General features: G+C 38.7%; 1 protein-coding gene across 3 annotated transcripts in view; it reads right to left on the reverse strand.

The window, feature by feature from the left end:
• Positions 1-20,218, reverse strand: part of rbm33a (RNA binding motif protein 33a) — a 49,798-nt gene that overhangs the window by 19,437 nt on the left and 10,143 nt on the right. The window contains exons 5-13 of one of the 3 annotated variants that reach the window (XM_084404636.1): positions 19,159-19,426; positions 13,268-13,390; positions 12,997-13,183; positions 12,000-12,295; positions 9,668-9,989; positions 6,818-6,879; positions 4,446-4,572; positions 3,942-4,291; positions 1,027-1,311 (exon numbers count right to left, since the gene is read on the reverse strand). In XM_084404636.1, coding sequence (XP_084260762.1) covers positions 1,027-1,311; positions 3,942-4,291; positions 4,446-4,572; positions 6,818-6,879; positions 9,668-9,989; positions 12,000-12,295; positions 12,997-13,183; positions 13,268-13,390; positions 19,159-19,426 — 2,020 coding nt within the window. Of the gene's footprint in view, positions 1-1,026; positions 1,312-3,941; positions 4,292-4,445; positions 4,573-6,817; positions 6,880-9,667; positions 9,993-11,999; positions 12,296-12,996; positions 13,184-13,267; positions 13,391-19,158; positions 19,427-20,218 lie in introns of all 3 variants that reach the window. The other 2 variants (XM_084404637.1, XM_084404635.1) reach the window with 2 other exon arrangements.

Here is a 20,218-nt window from a genome sequence, read left to right on the forward strand (position 1 = left end):
TTTTAAAAGAGTGTCTTGCAACGTTATCTACTAACATGTACAAGTTCAAATAAAGTATTGACAAAAAAGGTTTTATACAAAGATAAACCTCATATTTCAGCCTTTAAATAATTTTTTATAAAAAGAATGAGTCAAAAAAGATAAATGACTGACATTTACACATTAGCTTATATTTATTAGTAGTGTTTGGGTGCACCCCCATCCTTCATGTTGACTGAGCTTTCAATATTGTTATGGAAAGGGGTGATTGGTTGGTTCCTGTCACATGACCTGCGGTGCGTTTGCGGCATTCTGAAAAGTTTAGATTTTTTTTTCATCTCGTTGCGCCTGGTAAAAAAAATTAGCGCGTCGCTTCAATTATGAGCACGCTTGCCGCGCGCCTACATTTGAACAAACTCGAGCGCGCAAAAGACGCAATATGTGAACGGCCTCTGGCAAGCTAGCTCATATCAAGCCACGAGCTATTGGTAGCACGCGAGCGACGTGTTGGAGACCCCTGCTCTAGGGCTCCGCTTTGTAGGCTACGACTCGATACTTTTTTGCTACTTTGTAATAACTTTCTGCGGCCAGCGTTTCTGGAAATGAACGAGGGTAAACACTTTAGACCTGACTAAATGAAATTTAAGATCTAGGATGAAAATCTGGCCATTTTTAAGACTTTTTAAGGCCTTAAATTTAAAGTTCAGAATTTTAGACTTTTTAAGACCCCGCGGAAACCCTGTATATCTGTATCTGATTTAGAACAAGCAGAAATCTGTGTGAAAAATAACGACCCAAAGACAAAAGAACTGAAAAAAATAAGCTGTTATGTAGGAGAAATAGCCTTGTGGGCAGTGCTGCGTTATATACCACAGCTGTGCACAAGGCAACTTACGTTCAAGTCTCAGCTCGAGGTTGAGGCTTATTTGTTCATTAAAGACGTCACCAGTGACTAGTCGACGTTGAAGTCGTTCAACTCCTAATTTATAATCAATATTGCTCTTGACCTCTTGCTTACTGCAACAAATACAGATTTGAAAGGCTTACCATTCTGGGCCTGGCGTGATTGTTTCGTTGCTGGTTGCCCTGTGGTCGGGACTGCATCTGTCTATGGCTACTTTGAATCGACTGGCGGAAATGGGGCTGGGAGAGGTGCACCATGGGATGGTGATCCCTTGGGTGGTGTTGGTGGTGCTGTTGGTGTTGGGGTGGAGGCTGGGAGTGAGGCAGGCCCTGTGGGGGCAAGTCCTGTCTATGTTGCTGGTGCTGCTGCTGGTGCAAAGGCTGATGGGATAGTGAAGGATCATGGTGAAGGGGCTGCTGCAATAGACCCTGAATACCGTAAAAACAAGAACACAGCCAAAGTGAGACCTATGATCAAATGTGCATAAAACAGGCATGTGATCAGCTAAAGACAAAATAGAAGGAACTGGGGCAACTGGCAAGTAACACCGTTTCAACGCCGAATTTTACTCGCATGTGGCGCTTTGAAACATGCCAAGGGTGTCCCGCAGATGGCGCCGCAAACTTGTGCAACGCTGTCAGAAACAATCCGTGCATGAAATAAATGCATTTGAAAACAACATTTTGCAATTTCTTATGTAATTGTTTAAAGCCATTTCGTGATTTCAATCATCATACACAGAGTACTCAGGAATTCAGCATAGTATAATATTTAAGTAGTTTACCAAACAAATAATTTGGTGTTCCTTGTCACTATTGGTTGAACTGACAGGTAAAACCAGTTAATATGTCAAGTAAAGAAAAATAACACCAATTTGTGTTTGATGAGAATCAAGAGAAACTATTTTCATGAAAGAGAGATAGACATCTGATGTGTAACAACTAACCCAGTGACCTTAAATAACCATGAACTGACAAACAGGTCTAACACAAGAGGGCAGTCTTGTCTGCTGCTTGGATTGGAGACAGCAGCTTCTCCTTGCTCAGCCGACCACTTCACAACACCTACATTTCAAACTAACATCTATGTATAAATTTGAAACTTGTTTTGAACCAAACTAAAACACCTTAGGTATGACTCTGTGCCATGTACAACACCATTCAAAAGTTTGGAGTCAGTAAGATTTTTTTCAACAGAAATGAATACTTATTCAGTAAGGATGCATTACATTAATGTGACATTAAAGATATTTAAAATCTAACAAAATATTTACAATTTCAAATAAATGCTGTTATTTTAATTTTTATATTATACGAATACTGAAAAAATAGAATAAATACATAATTATAAATATTAAGCAGCACATATGTTGATAGAATTGATAACATGAAGAATTTTTTCTTGAGCATCAAATCAGCATATTAGAACGATTACTGAAGGATCATGTGACACTAAAGTAATGATGCTGAAACTTCAGCTTTGCCATCACAGGAATAAGTCATACTTTTTTCTATTTAAATATATTTTACAGTTGTTTTAAACTGTAATATTATTATACAATATTACTGTTTTACTGTATTTTAGATCAAATAAATACACCCTTGGTGGGCAAAATCGGGATTCATGCGACTTTTACCTCGCTCTAGAGCAACATTTGTCACAATTCTGTGCTCGTGGGAGTCATTTCAAAGATTTTACATACCCGAGTCGACATTATCAAGACAGTTGCGAAAGGTAGTCAGTGAAGGACAGTGATGTGTCAGAGCTCACAAGTATTACAGTGACAGCTCTATATATTACACAAGAAAAACACGAGGGCACATATCATAAATGTTTAAAAACTCAGCTCTTTTTTGCATCCTCCTCTTTGTTTTATTATATTGCCTGTGCTTAAATTCGCTGGGTTCGGTGGCAAATCATACTATAAATAAACGCATAAATCACTTCAATGTTCTCCGTTTTTACTTCCGTATGACGGTGTGCGTGACATTTTTATCGTTCTTTTGCGCATATGGGTCAGTTCAGGACCATGATCTGCTCGCACTGGAGTCTGATATTGGCCACATTTATGTCAATGTGAACAGCTTTACCAAATAATCGGATCTGAGCAATAAATCTGAATTGAGTACTAAGGCTCACAGTGTGAATGTAGAGACTTCTTTCTAAAACACGAAAAAAAATCTTGACAACCTCAAACTTTTGAATTGTAGTGTACAGCTGAAATATTTCTGGACTGAGACTTTACCACATCATAAAATTTGTGAACACAGATAAAAAAAGTAAAACAAATAACACTCAGAATAATATTTTTCATCTGAGGTATGTGGTATCTTATCGAAAATCATTGAATATCCAATCCCGGTGACACCCTCTGTATTATTACTTAATGATGACTCTCAGTTTGACTTCTCTAAGTTGCAAAAAATTGTCTACCTGGCCGGTTTAACGTCTGCAAAAAAACTCATAGCTCAACACTGGCTCCCACCACATACCTTGGATATTTTCAAGTGGTTGTTTCAACTTCGGGACATTATAATGTTAGAAATATCCACAGCTCGGGTGAACTTGGCTCAAATCTCGACACTAAAAATATGGACAACAGCTGCTGATAAGGTCTCCGAGTATATTGCGCAAATTAATGTTTAGGACTCAGTTTGAACACTTCAACACTTTATCCCATTTCGTTATTTTATTTTATTTATTTATTTATTATTATTATTATTGTTATTATTATTATTTTTTTATTTTTTTTTATAAATGTTTTTATCATTCCTGTGACTGTCTTTCTGTAGACTTATCTGTCCATTTTGTACCCCATTATAAAGTGACCGCGGGGTGGGGTGGGTGGGATTGGTAGATGGGTTGTTGTTTTGTTGTGTTTCTGTTTGGCATGTTTATTGTCAAAAACTGAAAATCTAATAAAAAAAAAAAAAAAATAAAAAAAAAAAAATAAAAAGAATAATATTTTTCATGCTAGTTCCATGCCATGCTGTAAATTAACATGAAGTATAATGTTCATCACGCTAAGGCCATGCAGAATTCTGGTAAACCAACTTACTCTCTGGCGTACCTGCATACCAAACAGCATGTGCTGGGGGCTAAAAGGGGGTCCCTGCTGCTGGGGCGAGAAGGGCTGTCTGTGACCCACAAAGGCACGGGGGCCATGGGGTCCTGGAGGGCCTGCATGATGCGGGGCCAGACCCGGCCGAAGGGGTTCTCTCTGGAAAGCACCTTCTCCCTGAGGCCCTTGGTTCTGCCCGAGCCCCAGAGGACCAAATCCAGGACCTCCGAGTCCCCCTTGAGGGGGGAAAGACGGAGGGCCTTGCCCCGAAATCGGAAGAACACTGTTATTCATGAGGGGGGCAGGGCCTGGCTGGTCAAACATGTGCTGGCCTGAAAAACGTGGTTCTAGAAATAAGAAAAGAAAGGAAGAAAAATAACGTGAACGGCAACAGCAGCAATTTTGACATTGTTAATGTTACGCTTCAAAACAGATATATACAAGACAATGCAGGTACAGTCTATGCAGGCAACCAGTGTGACCAACTTTATTTGACCTTACCACCAGAGAAGAAGTGCTCTTGATCTTGGTGATGTGGTGGTGGTCCTCTCCATTGCTCCTGGGAGGGTAGAGGCCGCTGAGGTGGGCCAAAATTCCCTTGGAGATGCTGCTGAAAATCAGGAGGAGCCTGGAGGAGGACAGAAAACGGCAAAAATGAAAACATGACGATTCCAGCAAATATCATTACTGTTGACATGAGTTTCAAAGCCAAAAAGCTTCTTATTTGTGCTCCTTATCTTTTTAAATGTAGCTCTTCATATTAAGATCATAAACATCAGCTTATACCACTGAGAAATCTTTTAGGTAGAAAGAAAGCGTTCTGCATACACCCTTGAATTACAAATCTTTATCCGTTCTCAATGCTTACCTAACCCATTGCTCATAAAACTCAAAATCCCCTCTCTACCTTTCCAGAGGAAAGAAAGATAACGATCCTTACTAATCCTGGAGTTGAATGTGAATCCCCTCTCCTTTATTCTTTGAAAATATCCTTAGTTCTTAAGAAATTAGTCTTCGTTCAAAGGGGCCACACTCCAGCAAATTGTGATGCTTTGCACCTCTTTACTCATTATAATTGACTTAAGATGCAATCAAACTTTTAATCCACGTTTCCAGCTCTGATCTTCAGTCGGCCAGTGTGTGTCACCAAGGCCAGCCAAGTTGCTTAACAGAAAGTCAATCAGGCAGCTTAGCTAAGCAATGGCCAGGAGGGAGCGAGAGAGAATCACATTGTTATTGTGGACTTCATTGCTCTATTCAAAAGGTCAGCTCCTGTAACACAATGGGAGCTTAAGTACATTCACAATACCTTTGCAAGTTTGCATTCGTTTGATAAAAGGAGCATGTCCTTTCTGGGGGCTAATCTTTCGTAAATACCCATGGATCTGTTCAATATGTAACCAGTTATGATCTGCCTGTGAGATAGAGAGGGAGTGGGAAAGACAAATGCCAAACACGGCTACTGCCATTTTGGAGACAAGCCTCTTGTGTCTTTAAATACACCCGGCACATTCTTCATTTCTGCTGCTCAGTGTTCAGGTATCTGACAAATTATCAACGTTTTTATATATTTAAATATATATATATATATATATATATATATATATATATATATATAAATATAGAGCTGGTACTATTTTGACAAATCCAAATGCAATGTATCCGTTAAACTACAATAAATCTTACTAACAAAAGAAAATCAAACTTTAAACTTGTACTAACTTGCAAAATTAAGACAGGCTATGGGCTTATTAACAGTTTTATAATTTTTCTGTTATGAACAGCATCAAACATAAAATACAATATAAATATGTAGCATGGAGATTAATATTCAAAAACTCTGCAGTAGTAAATATTCATAGAGAAATTGTGGATCAGCCTATTGTAAGATGAGATGTGATCGTATGCTAATGTATGATAATTAAGTGCCTAGAGGGCTAATGGACGCTGCTCCCTGCAAAATGCCATTGGCATTTTAAATGGTGTCCTGTCTGTACCAGACTGGCAATGGGAGACAGACAGCTGGAAATGTGTCATGAATGTGTGTGTGGAACTTTTCCTATTCAGCAAGATTAGGGACAACCAACCATTTCAAGTGTCCACAGTGTCCCCAAACTAGGGATTGCAGTACATGAATAGTTGACAAATAACATGGACATCAACTTTAACTTTCCTTTTCACCATCAGGAATTTAGGTTCAAATTTGTATGAATTTGAAGGTGTATTGTAGGTGATGTGACTGATCATTATATGCTTTTTTGCAGTTAAATGGTCCAGTGGTGTAATATACATTTTTTAATAATCCATGTAGTCTGAATTGAGGTCATAAAAAACATTTTATAAGAATTATATAAAAAATAGAAAAACGTTTAAAACAGTTTTAGATAAAACTTTAGCATGTAACACTGCACAGGGTTCCTGTAACAGCCATTTGTCATACTGAAACACTGAATTATGCATCCTTTTGACAGCAACAGTAAAAGGGAAAACCAAAGTATTTATATCAGTGAGGACAGAGAAGAGAACTGGGGAGATTTTGGGGGGGGTGTGAGATGGTCTCCTCAGCAGTAATCACTTTAGCCACAGCATGGGCAGCTGCCTGATGGTTCCTCTACATCCTTACAGGCAGTAAAGGGCTTTTACATCTGTTCTGAGTTTTCACGGTCTCCATTTCGATTTCAACTGGCAGATCTTTCCCACATATGAGAACATTTTTTCAAAACATGCCTTCCACACAGCAAGACAAATGTTGGTTTCGTTGACTACGGGCCAGTCAAATTCAGAAAATACCATGATGTTGACCGTAACATACTGCAGTTATATGCAGAGCAAAACCACTTAATTCTAACTCAAAGCAATGTGAGGTAACTTACCGGGAGTCTCTGTTGCGTGATGTTAGGCCTCGGTTGGTTCTGCACAGGAGGCATTGAGGGAACTGAGATTAAAATGGAAATAGAAAAAGCATGAGTCAGACAGACAGAAAAAGGGTTGCAGAACGAGAGAGTGGGGCGGCGTAACACGGACACCATAAAAGTCTCTTCTTGCCACAAGTCTAAACCATGGTTTGTCACAGCTGGTCACAGAGAGAGGGCTGTTCTGCTGATTAAACTGTGCATCTCTCTCTTGCGCAGACTGGGCCACCTAATGAGATAAACTGACACTCAAAAGGAGTAATTTCACCTCCGCAGATGTGTGCATTTCAGAAAGATGGTTTAATGCTGATGGACTGCCTACAGAGTGAAGGCCATACCAAAGGGGGGGGGGGGGACTCTTTAAAGGACCTGAGTGAAAATGTGAGTAAGCATCAGCCAAAAGTGAAAAGCCTAAAAATATACATGGAATAGGCACTTTAAGAGGTCAAACACATCTTACAGCATAGTGTTGTCAAAAGACCCAGTACTTCGGTACCAAGTCGGTACTACATTTTTTTTAAACGTCACGGTACCAGGTTCTCTCAAACCCGGTACTTGATGCACGTGCATGCCCGAAGCGCGTGCAGTTGCGTCCTCTTCATAAAAGCGCTGAGACATGGCGACCGGCGGTGCTGCTGATGTTTTTGCGCGTGCAGATTCGTTATTTCAAATGGCGCACAGCAAGCGCGCTCATAATAGAAGCGGCGCGCTCGTTTTTCCATGCGCGCCTATGTTCATGGATGCATAGCAATGACAGATGCCACGGGAGAACAAGCGCTTGTGGAAAGGAGAAAGCGGTGCGAACTGCGCTCTCCATCATGACGAGGAAGTATTAGCAAAGAATTAACTGATTTCTAGCCCTTGAATTAGCTTTACTACTAGATATATTTACGGCGATGGGAAATAAAAAGCCGTCATTAATATCAGTCCGTCAGAAAAGCAGTTCTAGTCTTATTCTTGGCTGGATAACTCTTAGCAGGTTTAAAAAGCCTTTTTAAAATTAAATATGAATGCAGTTTTGGATTAAATAAAAGTACAGTCAAGTCAAATAAAACAAGTTTTATCTCCTGTATAGTTTGGTAATGCTACAATAAGATACCAGGGTTTCCCATACATTCATTAATTTGTGGCGGCCCGCCACATATCAACCCTGACCGCCACGGATTGATTCAGATTTTTTAACTATTTAATATGGGTCAAATTGTATTTTATTCGCGCTGCTTGCTCCCCCTCTCTCTCACAAACTGACAATGGAGGCACGACTAGCCCCTCCTTCTCTTACCGCACGATCTGAATCAAACCATGAGCATGTAGAGGGCGGATTGTTGCCGGTGCTTAATGCTTATTCCCCCAGCGAAGATTCCAGAATCAATCCGGAGTTGAATGGTTAGTATAATGAACACTGTTGCTCAACATAACTCTGAGAAGTTGTCTAGATGTTAAGCGCGGTCGCGTTTCATTACAGATTCGCGCAAAACTTTTGCGATTTTTTTTTTATAAATATCAATTAACGTTACAACTATTGCGAAATGACGGCGTTTCCATTAACCGATGTTATGCGACTAAAACGTCATTTGTTCCTCTCGCGATCAGTCATTCCAAAAATCATTGCAACGGACGTTGGTAGGCTCATATCACAGCCACCAGACTAGACATTATATTATTATTATCTCCAGGTTCAGGTTGGTGTGTGTTGGTTTTTGTCCACCTCAATCTCCAGGTGTGCGTGTGTGTGTGTCTGAGTCTGTGTGTGTCCACCTCCAGGTCCAGTTTGGTGTGTGTGTGTGAGCCTGTGTGTGTCTGAGTCTGTGTTTGGGTCTGAGTGAGTGTGAGTGTGTGTCTGTGTTTGAATCTGTGTGTGTGAGTCTTTTTGAATGTGTGAGTGTGTGTGAGCCTGTGTTTGAGTGTGTGAGCCTGTGTTTGAGTGTGTCAGTAAGTTTGTGTGTGTGTGTGTGTGTGTGTGTGTCCAGTTCCAGGTTTGTGTGTGAGCAAAATTTGCAACAAAAAGTCTGTGGAGCAGTCATAGCATAGAAATGTAGCAATGGCAAAGTCTTTAAGTTATCTGACACTAAGTGTTGGCAATGGGAATGTGTACTTGTCAATAAAAATATATGATATATATATATATATAAACATTATATATATATATATATATATATATATATATGATATATTTAACTTAATCACCACCCCCCCCCCCCCCCCCCCGGTCCCCAAACACCACACCACCGCAAATAGAATCTAATTCTGTGGGAAACACTGAGATACCATTCATTAACATCACTTGATGCGTTATCTAACATAACACATTGAGTGAACAATATATTTTTACAACATTAATTAATGTTTGTGAATGTTATATAATACAAACACTTGATTGGTCATGTTTGTTCACTTCATTCATTTTGCATTAAATAATGTTAACAGAAATAATGTTAACTTTTGATTTTAAAAATGTATTTTTAAATTAACCCCAAGGAGAATAATTGCGACAGTATATAACTATTGTTCATTGTTAGGTCATTTTATCTAATGTTATCTAACAAATGGAATCTTATTGTAAAGTGTTTTTAATACTACAGTTTCCATCTTTGTAACTGTGATATACACTTTAATATAATTATGTAAATTTAATCTAAATTAAGCTTTGGTACCGAAATTGGTACTGAAAACCGTGGATTTTCACTGGTATTGGTACCGAATACTGAAATTTTGGTACCGTGACAACACTATTACAGCAGATGCTCAAACAGCTTCTATCGACCCAAATATATGAATATCAGGTCGCTGGTTTTGTCTCTGGGGCCATACCTTGCACAGGTGAGGATGAAGGTCCTCTGAAGTGAGGGTTAATGTGAATGTTCTTGGGGTGGTGCTGTTGATGCTGCTGGTGTTGGTTGGGATGTGCGTGCGAGTGCCGTGGTGGTGAGTTCAACAAGCGCAGTCCATGCGTGTCGTGTTGTGTTCTGGGCCCCGGGGAACGGTGGGCCAGGTGTGGCATCAACAGCTGCAGCGGCTGCTGAGGGATCGGGGTGCCTGGATCTGGGAATAGCCCAGGACCTCCAGCGCCTCTCGCACCAGGCAGACGCGACTGATGGTGGTGATGCTGGAGTGGAGGAGTCATTCTGAGCTGCTGCTTTAAAAAAAGAGAGAGAGAGAGAGAGTGAAAACAAAAAGATCATCAATCAATAGCGTAAGCCTTCTCTCTTTCACCCCAAAAAAATCATTATCTTGTAGTGTTGTGACCTTGAATCAAGTAATCAATCATAAGAGCCATGTGACTGCGACTGAATCTAAATTAAATAAGGAGTTTAAGAGAAATACAAAATGCTGAAGTACTCTCTCACAAAACATGCACTGTGTCTGTGTCCTAACATATTTCATATGATGAGTGAAAAACGGACCCCCCTGTGTCTCCCCCTCAACTGACTCCCCCTCAACTGACTAGATACATATTGCAGTCTATTTCAGAAAGCCTTGCACATGTAAGCACACTATATTTATTAACTTGTACTTTATATGACAACTCATAGACAGAAGTGGACTCGATTAAATCATTACAACAGTGCACTATATAGCACTGTCTGAAGCATAACGTAAAATAACATATCAATGTCGAGGAATGACAAGTTGTGTCAAAAGCCTGAAAAGGCTTTCCTTCTCCATAAAAGAAAATCAGCTTTAAAAAAAGAAAGAAAAAGGTGCAGCACGAACGTTCGAACGAACAGCTCAAGCGCAAAGGGATTACATCCTCGACAGATATTTAATAATAAAATAAGCGCAGGAAGCTAAATCCTTCAGCAAAGTACAAATTTAATTTGGTGTAATGCTTCCTCAATGGACTCCCGCCAAGTTATTTGCCATAATCCATATATCAACATGGATAAGAGGAGGAGTGAGAACAGTGATAATTGACTTTTACTCAAAAGCAAACTGACTCCAGTCCACAAGGATGAGACATGGCAAGTCAAAGAACCATCATCTAAAACTGATTCAAAATCTTCAATAGCCTCAAAAGGATCAATCCCATTGCCTGACCATTCAAGTTAAAATATGTGTTTGCAAACAGAATAGCTGTCACTACTAAAGCTGTGTCCAACTGTTGCAAACAATGTTACTGTTTATACACTACAGAGTGTGGTCAGTAAGATTGAATGATTTTTAAAGTCTCTTATGCTCACCAATGCTGCATTTACATAATCAATGTAGTACAGTAAAACAACATTTAAACAACAAAACAATTTAAAATAATTCTTCTCTATTTTATATTATATTTTTATCTCTATTATTTTATTGTGTTTTACAATGTCATTTATTCCTGCAAGGGTGAAACGGAATTTTCAGAAATCATTACTTCAGTCTTCAATGCCACAAGATCCTTGATTTGGTGCTCAAGAAATATTTCTTCTTATCAGCTGAATTATGTTGAATATTTTTGGAAACAGTGATACATCTGTTTTCAGAATTCTTTGGCTAATAGAAAGTTCAAGAGATCAGCATTTATTTGAAATAGAAATCTTCTGAATCATTATAAATGTCTTTACTGTCACAATTTAATGCATCCTGATGTACAAAAGTATTAATTTCTTCTAAAAGAAATCTTACTGACTAAACTTTTGAACAGTAGTGTATGTAACCGTGTGTGCAACAATCAGGAAAGCCATGTAGGCAATGTTTTCCACAAACACTTTTTGTTATACTGGTTTTACGTTTAAATTATAATTTCAAAGATAACTTAAACGTAAAACATTCTAATATTATTATTAGGACCCAGTAATGTGAAAAGGGTTCAATGGAGCATCTCTCATATCACACATTTTTATTAATGTTATTAGAACAGGTTCAGTTTTGTTTTTCTTTCCATTTTTGTTCATGGTGACAGCTAGGTTTAGTTATTCAAAAATAACTAATTTTTCTAAAACCCTTAAGACTAGATTTGTATTTACTTGGTTAAAAACCTTTTCAAAAGTATCAACAGAATAAAACAAGTTCCTCAAAGGGGTAAAAGTAGTCCAGCAAAATATGTTCAATAGACAGTGGATTCTTGAGTGTCCTATCTCACATTGTCATCAATGACTTGATGAACAGGTTCAGTAAAAGCATTCATATTTTGTGGCATTTCAGAGACCTGTCAGTTTCTTACCTGCATTCCCAAATTCACTTGCATCAGTGGAGGCCTTTGCTCATTTATTCTCCCCTGACCTCCAACTCCATCACCACGGAAACCTCCCATTCCAAATAGAGGGAAATCGCCTCTTCCACCGACTCCACGTCCTCCTGCTCCTCCTCTTCCCCTGATCCCACCTCTACCTGCCATTCCTCCCCTCATTCCATCTGGTCGTGGCCAACCTCTTCCTCGTCCTCCAAAACGACCCTGCTTCCTCTGACGCTCCTTTTCCTCAAACTCCTGCAGGTCTGCTTTAGCTTCCTCAGAGAGTTCTGAAAGGAAAGACAAAACAAAGACCCAGATTTATTTGATTCTGACAAATGAAACAATTCATGGTTTAAAACAACTAAACCATCTTTCAAAAGTTATTTTGGAGGATCAATTTAGCCTTTTTTTATACTGCTCATAAATAGGATGATGATAAAATAATTTTAATATAATCATATTTTTGTTTATAAGCACTTGGGCCCTCAAGTTAAACCCCCCAAAAAAGTCTGGAAAGTTACTGTGACAATATATATATATATAAAAAAAAAAAAACATTTTGATTTTTTTTATTATTATAAACACTTACAAGACAGTACAGAGACATTAATGAATTTGTCAATTTAAAATATTTGAGCAATATTTTCTGTTCACCTCACACCAAACAACAGCAGCCTTCACTGATCACCTCACAAACAAAAATATTTTGGCAAGACTGTATAACTAGGTAGGCTTTGCTCATGAATATTAATTGTTATGTCATGTTAATCCAGTAGGTCTGCCTTACTGACTTAAAGGAAGACGTAGCTAAGTTTAGGGATGGGTCTTAATGACCTAATCAAATGTACAACTAGTCACTCACACCGGTGAAGCCAAATCATAAAAATAAGTAATTGAACTATAGAATCTAAAATAAGTCAGATTACTCAAAACAAGACCATATGAGATTTTTAACAGTACAAAAAGGTGCTTCATGTTAACTCCTTACCTAATGTTTCTGGGATGTTCCTTCTTTTAGTGGCAGCATCAGACAGCCTGACCACTGTGTCATCTTTACGCTCTGTCTTAAATCGCAGACGTCTAGATTCTTCGACATCTTCCTCTTCCTCATCAGACTCCTCCTTTACATCTGCATCCTGCTCTGGCTCAGCTTCTGGATCGTTTTCATTCTCCACCTGAAGCATATAGCACACACAAATCATCAGACTCACGCGATCTCCACGAAAGAGCACAAACCGTCTGAAGCAGCCATTCTTTACCTCCTCCAAATCTGTGACCTGAGAGCTGTCCTGCTCCTCAGTTTCCTCTTCATGCTCCTTCTCCTCAGCCACTTCCTGTCTGTTAGTCTGCTCTTCACTATACTCAGTCCGGTATTCATCCACCTGCGAAGAACAAACAAATATTTACTCCATTCAATGGAAATTCAAGCAGGACTAGAACATCAGGGCTAAACAGATCTCGTTTATTATGGATTGAAACACCTGTTCCGGACCGTGTCGTAGGTCGGCACTACCAGAACCTGTTCAATGCCACAAATGACACTGATGAAGATGAAACATTAGAATGAAGCAAAATCACTTCTGAATGAAAATGTTAATGCCAAATCTGAGAGAGAGGCCAGAAAGGCCCAGTGCAGCATTCTGAAGTTGGGGAGGGGAGGGGGCGCTGAAGGGGAGTCTTCCTAAATTAGCATAACAGTGGGAGCCCAGTCTCATTACTATTCCCTATTACCATTCCTGCTGATATTTGAAATTCAATGAGATGTAAATGTTTGACATGATACACAGAGAATGGGAGATAAACACGCACACGGCTCAGTGGTGGTGAAAATATCATTGACTGTGTTGTCTTTACACACACTCACTCACATGCACACACTCACACAACAAACAGACACAAAGAAAGCTCCAGCACACACATAGCTCACTGACAGGGAAAATATCATCATCTGACTTTGAGCAAATTCTCACACACGCTCGAGCACAGAATGTACAAAAGCATCCGGAGAGACGGGCACACGCGGCTTCTGCTGACTACCTTGCTGAACCTCACATCCTACACCACCGGTCTTGTCTCCCTCCTCACAGGTTTTGTGCCCATCTCTGCTTCAATCATCCACCACAGGTACTGTCTCCATCCCCTGCTATTCCTACAGATCCTGTTTCTGTCCACCTGTTATAGCTTACAGGTCCTCTAACCCATTTCCCTCGGCTCAAGTACACATTTCTCTTCAAGGCGAGACACTACAGGTGAATAGGGTAAAATTTTAAAATAATAGATATCACCATGAAACTTCCTCAGTTGATTACTTACACAAGTTCATAAAAAAAATGTTTTACACGTTTTTGAAATTTTTATGTTTAATTATGCAAATTAGGTATTATCTCATTAAATATGTGCAATTTTGCATATTTTTTCAGTAGATATATCTGAAAATATGATAAAGCCAGAAGCAAAATTATTTTTTCATTTTGATTACACACAAGATGAAAAAAGATGTTCAGAGGGATTTCAGGATATATGCTTTCATTAACTAGGAAATCAAAATATACTGTCCATAGCCTTAAAATATCGATTTTCACAATTTTTTTTTAAATTAAAATGTCACATAAATCAGGCCAGGAATGATTTATTAACAAATCCCTCTGAACAGATCTTCAGAATACTGCTAAGTGTATAACTGGAAAGTTTGGTGTACATAGGTGCTACATAGGCTGAGATGTTTCTACTGGAGAATGACAAAAAAACGCAAAAAACTAATTGAGAAAACGGCAGTTAAAGATTTAATAGTTCTAAATGAGATTTCGTCGTTAGCTTTAAATCCCCCTTTGGACATTCACGATTGGTTACTGATAGAAAGGAAATGCCCATATTTGGTTTACATAGCGTTGTGCAGGAGACTCAGAGCTTTACAACGATCCCGGACATGACAGACTTCAGTGAACAGACGGAGCTCGGCATGTCGCGTTGGAATACTAACTTCCTGGTAAATTCGGGAGAAACTTACTGCCGCAAGTAAACAAAATGTAATAAAATAAACATCGTAATGTATATTTTCAGCGTTTTCTTTATAGCAGCTTGAAAGAATACATATTGAAGGAGTAAACTCGGCCAAAATCTCAAAACTGACCCACTGCATGAAAAATCGATGTTTTTGCCTGCCGTGTCTCGCCTTAAACTGAGACAAAGCTCAGTCAAAATGTTTGTCATGAAAAAACAAAAAAGTCCCAAAATGTTCACTTTGGTACTGAAAAAAATAAATAAAAACATTTGCAGTGCACAGTTAAAAGTTTACGTTGTGTTATTTTATTTTTGAAAAAACTAAAATATTTTCTAAAACTATATTTTAAAATGTAATTAATGAACCCTCTGGTTTCTCCAGGCTTTGGTCATTGTCAAGGGACTCTTCCAGCGTTATCAAATTATATCTTGTGATAAATATCAATATCGATCAATATGGAAAAAAATATTGTGATCATAACAATGTCATACGTTCTTCATCTTATTTTATTTGTGCCATGTCCTACTCTGCAGTTTCACAAAACTGTTTCTTCACTGCTCTCACATGCAAGTAGCATAATATATATAACAAAAAGCTGAATTTCTTACTTATAGCCATGCACATATATTAGAGTACAGCGACTAACTTTTCACCTTTAAGCACTAGCACATATTTCTATAGGTATTATTGTTGCACCTTTTATAATATATTTGGACAACATAAATTTCACTGCTATGGAGAGTCACCAGTGCTCAAGCAAACGTATATTTGAAGAGACAGTATTTTTTTATTCATATCCTTGAGAAAACGTGTGAAGCATACAGCTTCTGTTACAAAACTCTCCAGGTCATTTTTCTACAGTGAATCCTGATCTCAGCAGTAACAATAAGACTAGAATAATGTACAGAAATATAAAGAAACTGGCATTGACCAGACAAACTGTGTGTGAATGCGATGTGAGGGCAAGCCCTCTGTGCACCTGTCAGCATTACCCTGGACACCAGTGATCAAGCGATCACCTGGACAGGCAGAATGATCAACGACATCTGTCCCGCATTAAAGGTCAATGAAAGCCAGAACAAAAGGAGCAGTCTGATGAGCCTTGACTGCAGGATTGTATCAGTCTCTGTGTCTTTGTGTAAAGTGACTAACCCTGATGCTCCATGACCACAGTACACCAAACATTTTCTAGGTTCTGGTTCTATTTTGTTTATCAAGGTCCCAGAACACTGAAATACAAATTTGGAAATTGGAAAAATTGGCTAAATAACAATTTTTACATACTAGGGGTGCAACGGCTCTCTGTAAAAAAGGAGCATTCCGTTCATGGTTCAGCACACACTTGCATTGCGGTTCATCTCTAATCTGACGATGCATCTATAATATGGCTCGTGGGGGGAAGGAAAAAAAAACAACGCATAAAACGGACAGAGTTCCTCTAATGTATGTTTCTGTCGATGGATACACTCCACATGCGTTTCAGGTAAGAGTAGCTGTCCAATCAACTGTTGTGTATGTAAATCTGTTGCTGACATCACAGTTCCTTTTCCACAGTTTTAGCATGGCAAGCGAAGGAGACAAGCCGCTGATAGAGCGGCCGCCTGCATCATATAAATATCCTGTCTGGAAACATTCTGGCTTCCCAATAAGTTACAACAGCGATGGTTGAAAAACCGTGGACAAAACAGTCAACCTTTGTAAACTTTGCTCTATGTGAGTGCCGGATACTCCAATATGACCAGTCATTTATGCCGTCATCACCCAGGTGTTGATACCTGCTGCTGATCTGTGCTGCGACTCTCGTTCAGCTCACCGTGAACACCGACTATTGCAGCAAGCCTAACACATGATACAATGTTACTCTTGTTTCATTACATTTTCTAAATTGTAACCTCAGACATCACAAAATGTGATTTTTGTCATGGCTAAACCCCAATCATCTGGTATTTATGACAAGCCCATAAAGTCTTTAAGATTCATTACGACTTAAAACTGTGGAATGATCGCAGAGAAAATCACTACAAGCGAATGTTCTCTACAGAGGACAATAAAAGAATTGCTGGGTGACAGAAGGCGAATCTAAAGAACTGTACACTAAGCATAGCACAGAAAGTCAGACAGACAGACCAAAATGACTATGACACGAATCCTGCACAAAGCACATGAACTGACCACTTACAGGGAAAATGCTTAATCCTTTAAACCGTTCCACACATTAACTCTGGATAACAGTAAACACAAAGATGCTAAGCCCCGGAAGCTAAGCGACCTTGTAAACAGAGATATCATATGGTCTAAGAAAACAAAATATAAAGCTGAATTTTAAGTAATGGCAATATTCTTCAAGAGTGCAACAAACAGCTGTCAAAGGTTGTTTATCACCTTTGTATTCACAGCAAAATACTTTTCCACATCTGTTGCCTCAATTATGCTTTAGAAAAGTAAGTCAGTTTCTACTACACATTCAAGTGAGTGCAAGGAATCCCCTTGGCATTGAGCTTAAAGGGATACTCCACTTTTTTTGGAAATAGGCTCATTTTACAACTCCCCCAGAGTTAAACAGTTGAGTTTTTACCGTTTTCGAATCCATTCAGCCTAACTCCGGGTCTAGCGGTACCACTTTCAGCATATTTTAGCATAGATTATTGAATCGGACAAGACCATTAGCATCTCTCTCAAAAAAATGACCAAAAAGTTTCGATATTTTTCCTATTTAAAACTGGACTCTTCTGTAGTTACATCGTGTACTAAGACCGACGGAAAATGAAAAGTTGCGATTTTCTAGGCTGATATGGCTAGGAACTATACTCTCATTCCTGCGTAATAATCAAGAAACTTTGCTGCTGTACCATGAGTGCAGCAGGTGTAATGATATGACGCAGCGCCTGAAAATAGTCCCCACCTCGGTAACTTCCAACGTGACCGGGACTAAGTTTGTCTAACCTATTAGACCTATTTTCAGGCGCTGCGTCATATCATTACACCTGCTGCACTCATGGTACAGCAGCAAAGTTTCTTGATTATTACGAGATTCTTGATTCTTCAATATTCTTGATTTTTTTAGATCAGATGGTCTTGTCCGATTCAATGATGTATGCTAAGCTATGCTAAAAGTGGTACTGCCAGACCCGGAGATCGGCTGAATGGATTCGAAAACGGTAAAACTCAACTCTTTAACTCTGGGGGAGTTGTAAAATGAGCCTATTTCCAAAAAAAGTGGAGTATCCCTTTAAGTAGAACATAGAGAATTTGTAGAAAATTCCTTTAAAAAAAATCTACATCTGATTTAAGATTAGGGTTGAGTACCGTTCACATTTTAACTGGTACCGGCACCAGTACCGGTACATGAAATTCAGTGCCGGTACCCAACGGTATGTTTTTCCGGTACTTTAGGCATGTTTACCTCAATAACTGTAAAGAAACTGTAAGTCATTAATTGAAGTGTTATTTTACATTATGCCAGAGCTGCCTTGGTCGCTATCTGCCATTGTCTGTGATGTTTGTATACTGTAATATTTACCTGTAAATAGTTGTCTCAGACCCATGTTTAAAGTTTAAAGATCTACCCAATCTGGTCAGACAGTGTCCAGTCTTCTGAAGACACTATCACTTGGGACTGAATTAAGAATATGTACTGCCATGTTTTTTCTTATTTCATCTTACAAATTTTGTCTGATGCATAAAGGAATTGTTCTTTACAGTACAGATAATTAATTGATCTGAATGATTCATGAACATATGGCTTTGGAACGTCATGCGGGTGAGTCAATGATGACAATTCTCATTTTTGAATGAACTGTCTCTTTAAGATCTAAGCAAACAAATAAATAAACATGTACAGAAAGGACACGACTCATCAATCATGCCCCTGTGTCATGCTTGCTAAAGACCACTTTAAAGAAGGTCAATAATCTTTTCACCTATACAGCCAACTTGATCAGATCTTGTCTGAGAGCTTTTCCCATTAGCCAGCATGGATTGGCAGGACATCTGCTGAACAAAGACAGTGAAAGGTATCTCGCCCTGAACAAAACCTTGAGGGCTGAGGGTCACAAAGCATGCGTTGTCAGGCTGCAGACGTGAAGGAAATGTGGTGGGGGATTATGGAGAGTGTAAGCAATAGAGATAGCAAGCAAAAGTGTAACTTACTTGAAAATCGTCATCCAGTGGCTCGTCGATCTGTAGGTCCAAAACCTCATCTTGATATTCATCACAATTCTGGCCTCCTGTGTATTCCAACCCTTCATCCTCTGCTTGGTACTCATCTGCCTCATACTGCCCACCCTGAGAGAAGCCCGCTCGGCACCCCTCTGTCTCTTCATAGGCATTTTCAGTACATCCTACGTCTTCATCTTGAAGGTGACCAGAGGTGCCCAGACCCAGTGTTGCATTTAAACTCACAGCCTCACCCTGACCACTGGACCACAGACACAAAGACACGTGTTAAGCACTGGACATTAAAGTAATGAATTTGTAGATTTGTACGTTGCTTTTGTTACCATAAGAACTATATTAGAGACTGAATTAAAGCGTGTCACCTAAGATTGTTATTTTAAACAACTTATTTTTTATTCTAAAAAAGTAAGCCATTTGATTAAAGCAGAAGGTGTCAAAGTTAGTTCAATGTCATCTCTAATAATGTTATGGATGAACTGCTCTATTGATTTTAGAGCACTGAAGCTTTGCATAAATTATGGGGTGAAGACCATTCTGACCCCAAAATTGAACAGTGAACAGCTTAGGTAGTGGTGCATTCTATATTAATTGTGAGCTGACATTATTCTATACAACAATAATAAAAATAAAAACCTGTAATATAGGCAATTTTGGGCTATACTGCAAACTATTCCACCATTCATCATCAAAAAAACGACAACATCAGAACAGATTTAGTAAGTGGCGGCTTCAACTGTCATGACTTAAACTACATTTTACCAGTTTAGAAGAACAGCTTAACGTTGGCCTGTTTCATTTACAAACATTAAAAAGGTTATACCCAAAGAAATAAATAGTATTTTGGAAAACATGTTTACACTGATGTACAATGTATATGACAGTTCTAACAGTAGAGGTGGAACTAACGATTATTTTTTAATCGATTAATCTATCAATTATTACTATTATTATTATTATTATTATTCAATTGAATAATCTAACAGTTATTTTTTCCGGTTAATCCATTGTTTATTTTCTGAATAGTCAATTAATC

This window comes from Rutilus rutilus (assembly GCF_951802725.1).
Source record: "Rutilus rutilus genome assembly, chromosome: 3".
Taxonomy (NCBI): Eukaryota; Metazoa; Chordata; class Actinopteri; order Cypriniformes; family Leuciscidae; genus Rutilus; species Rutilus rutilus.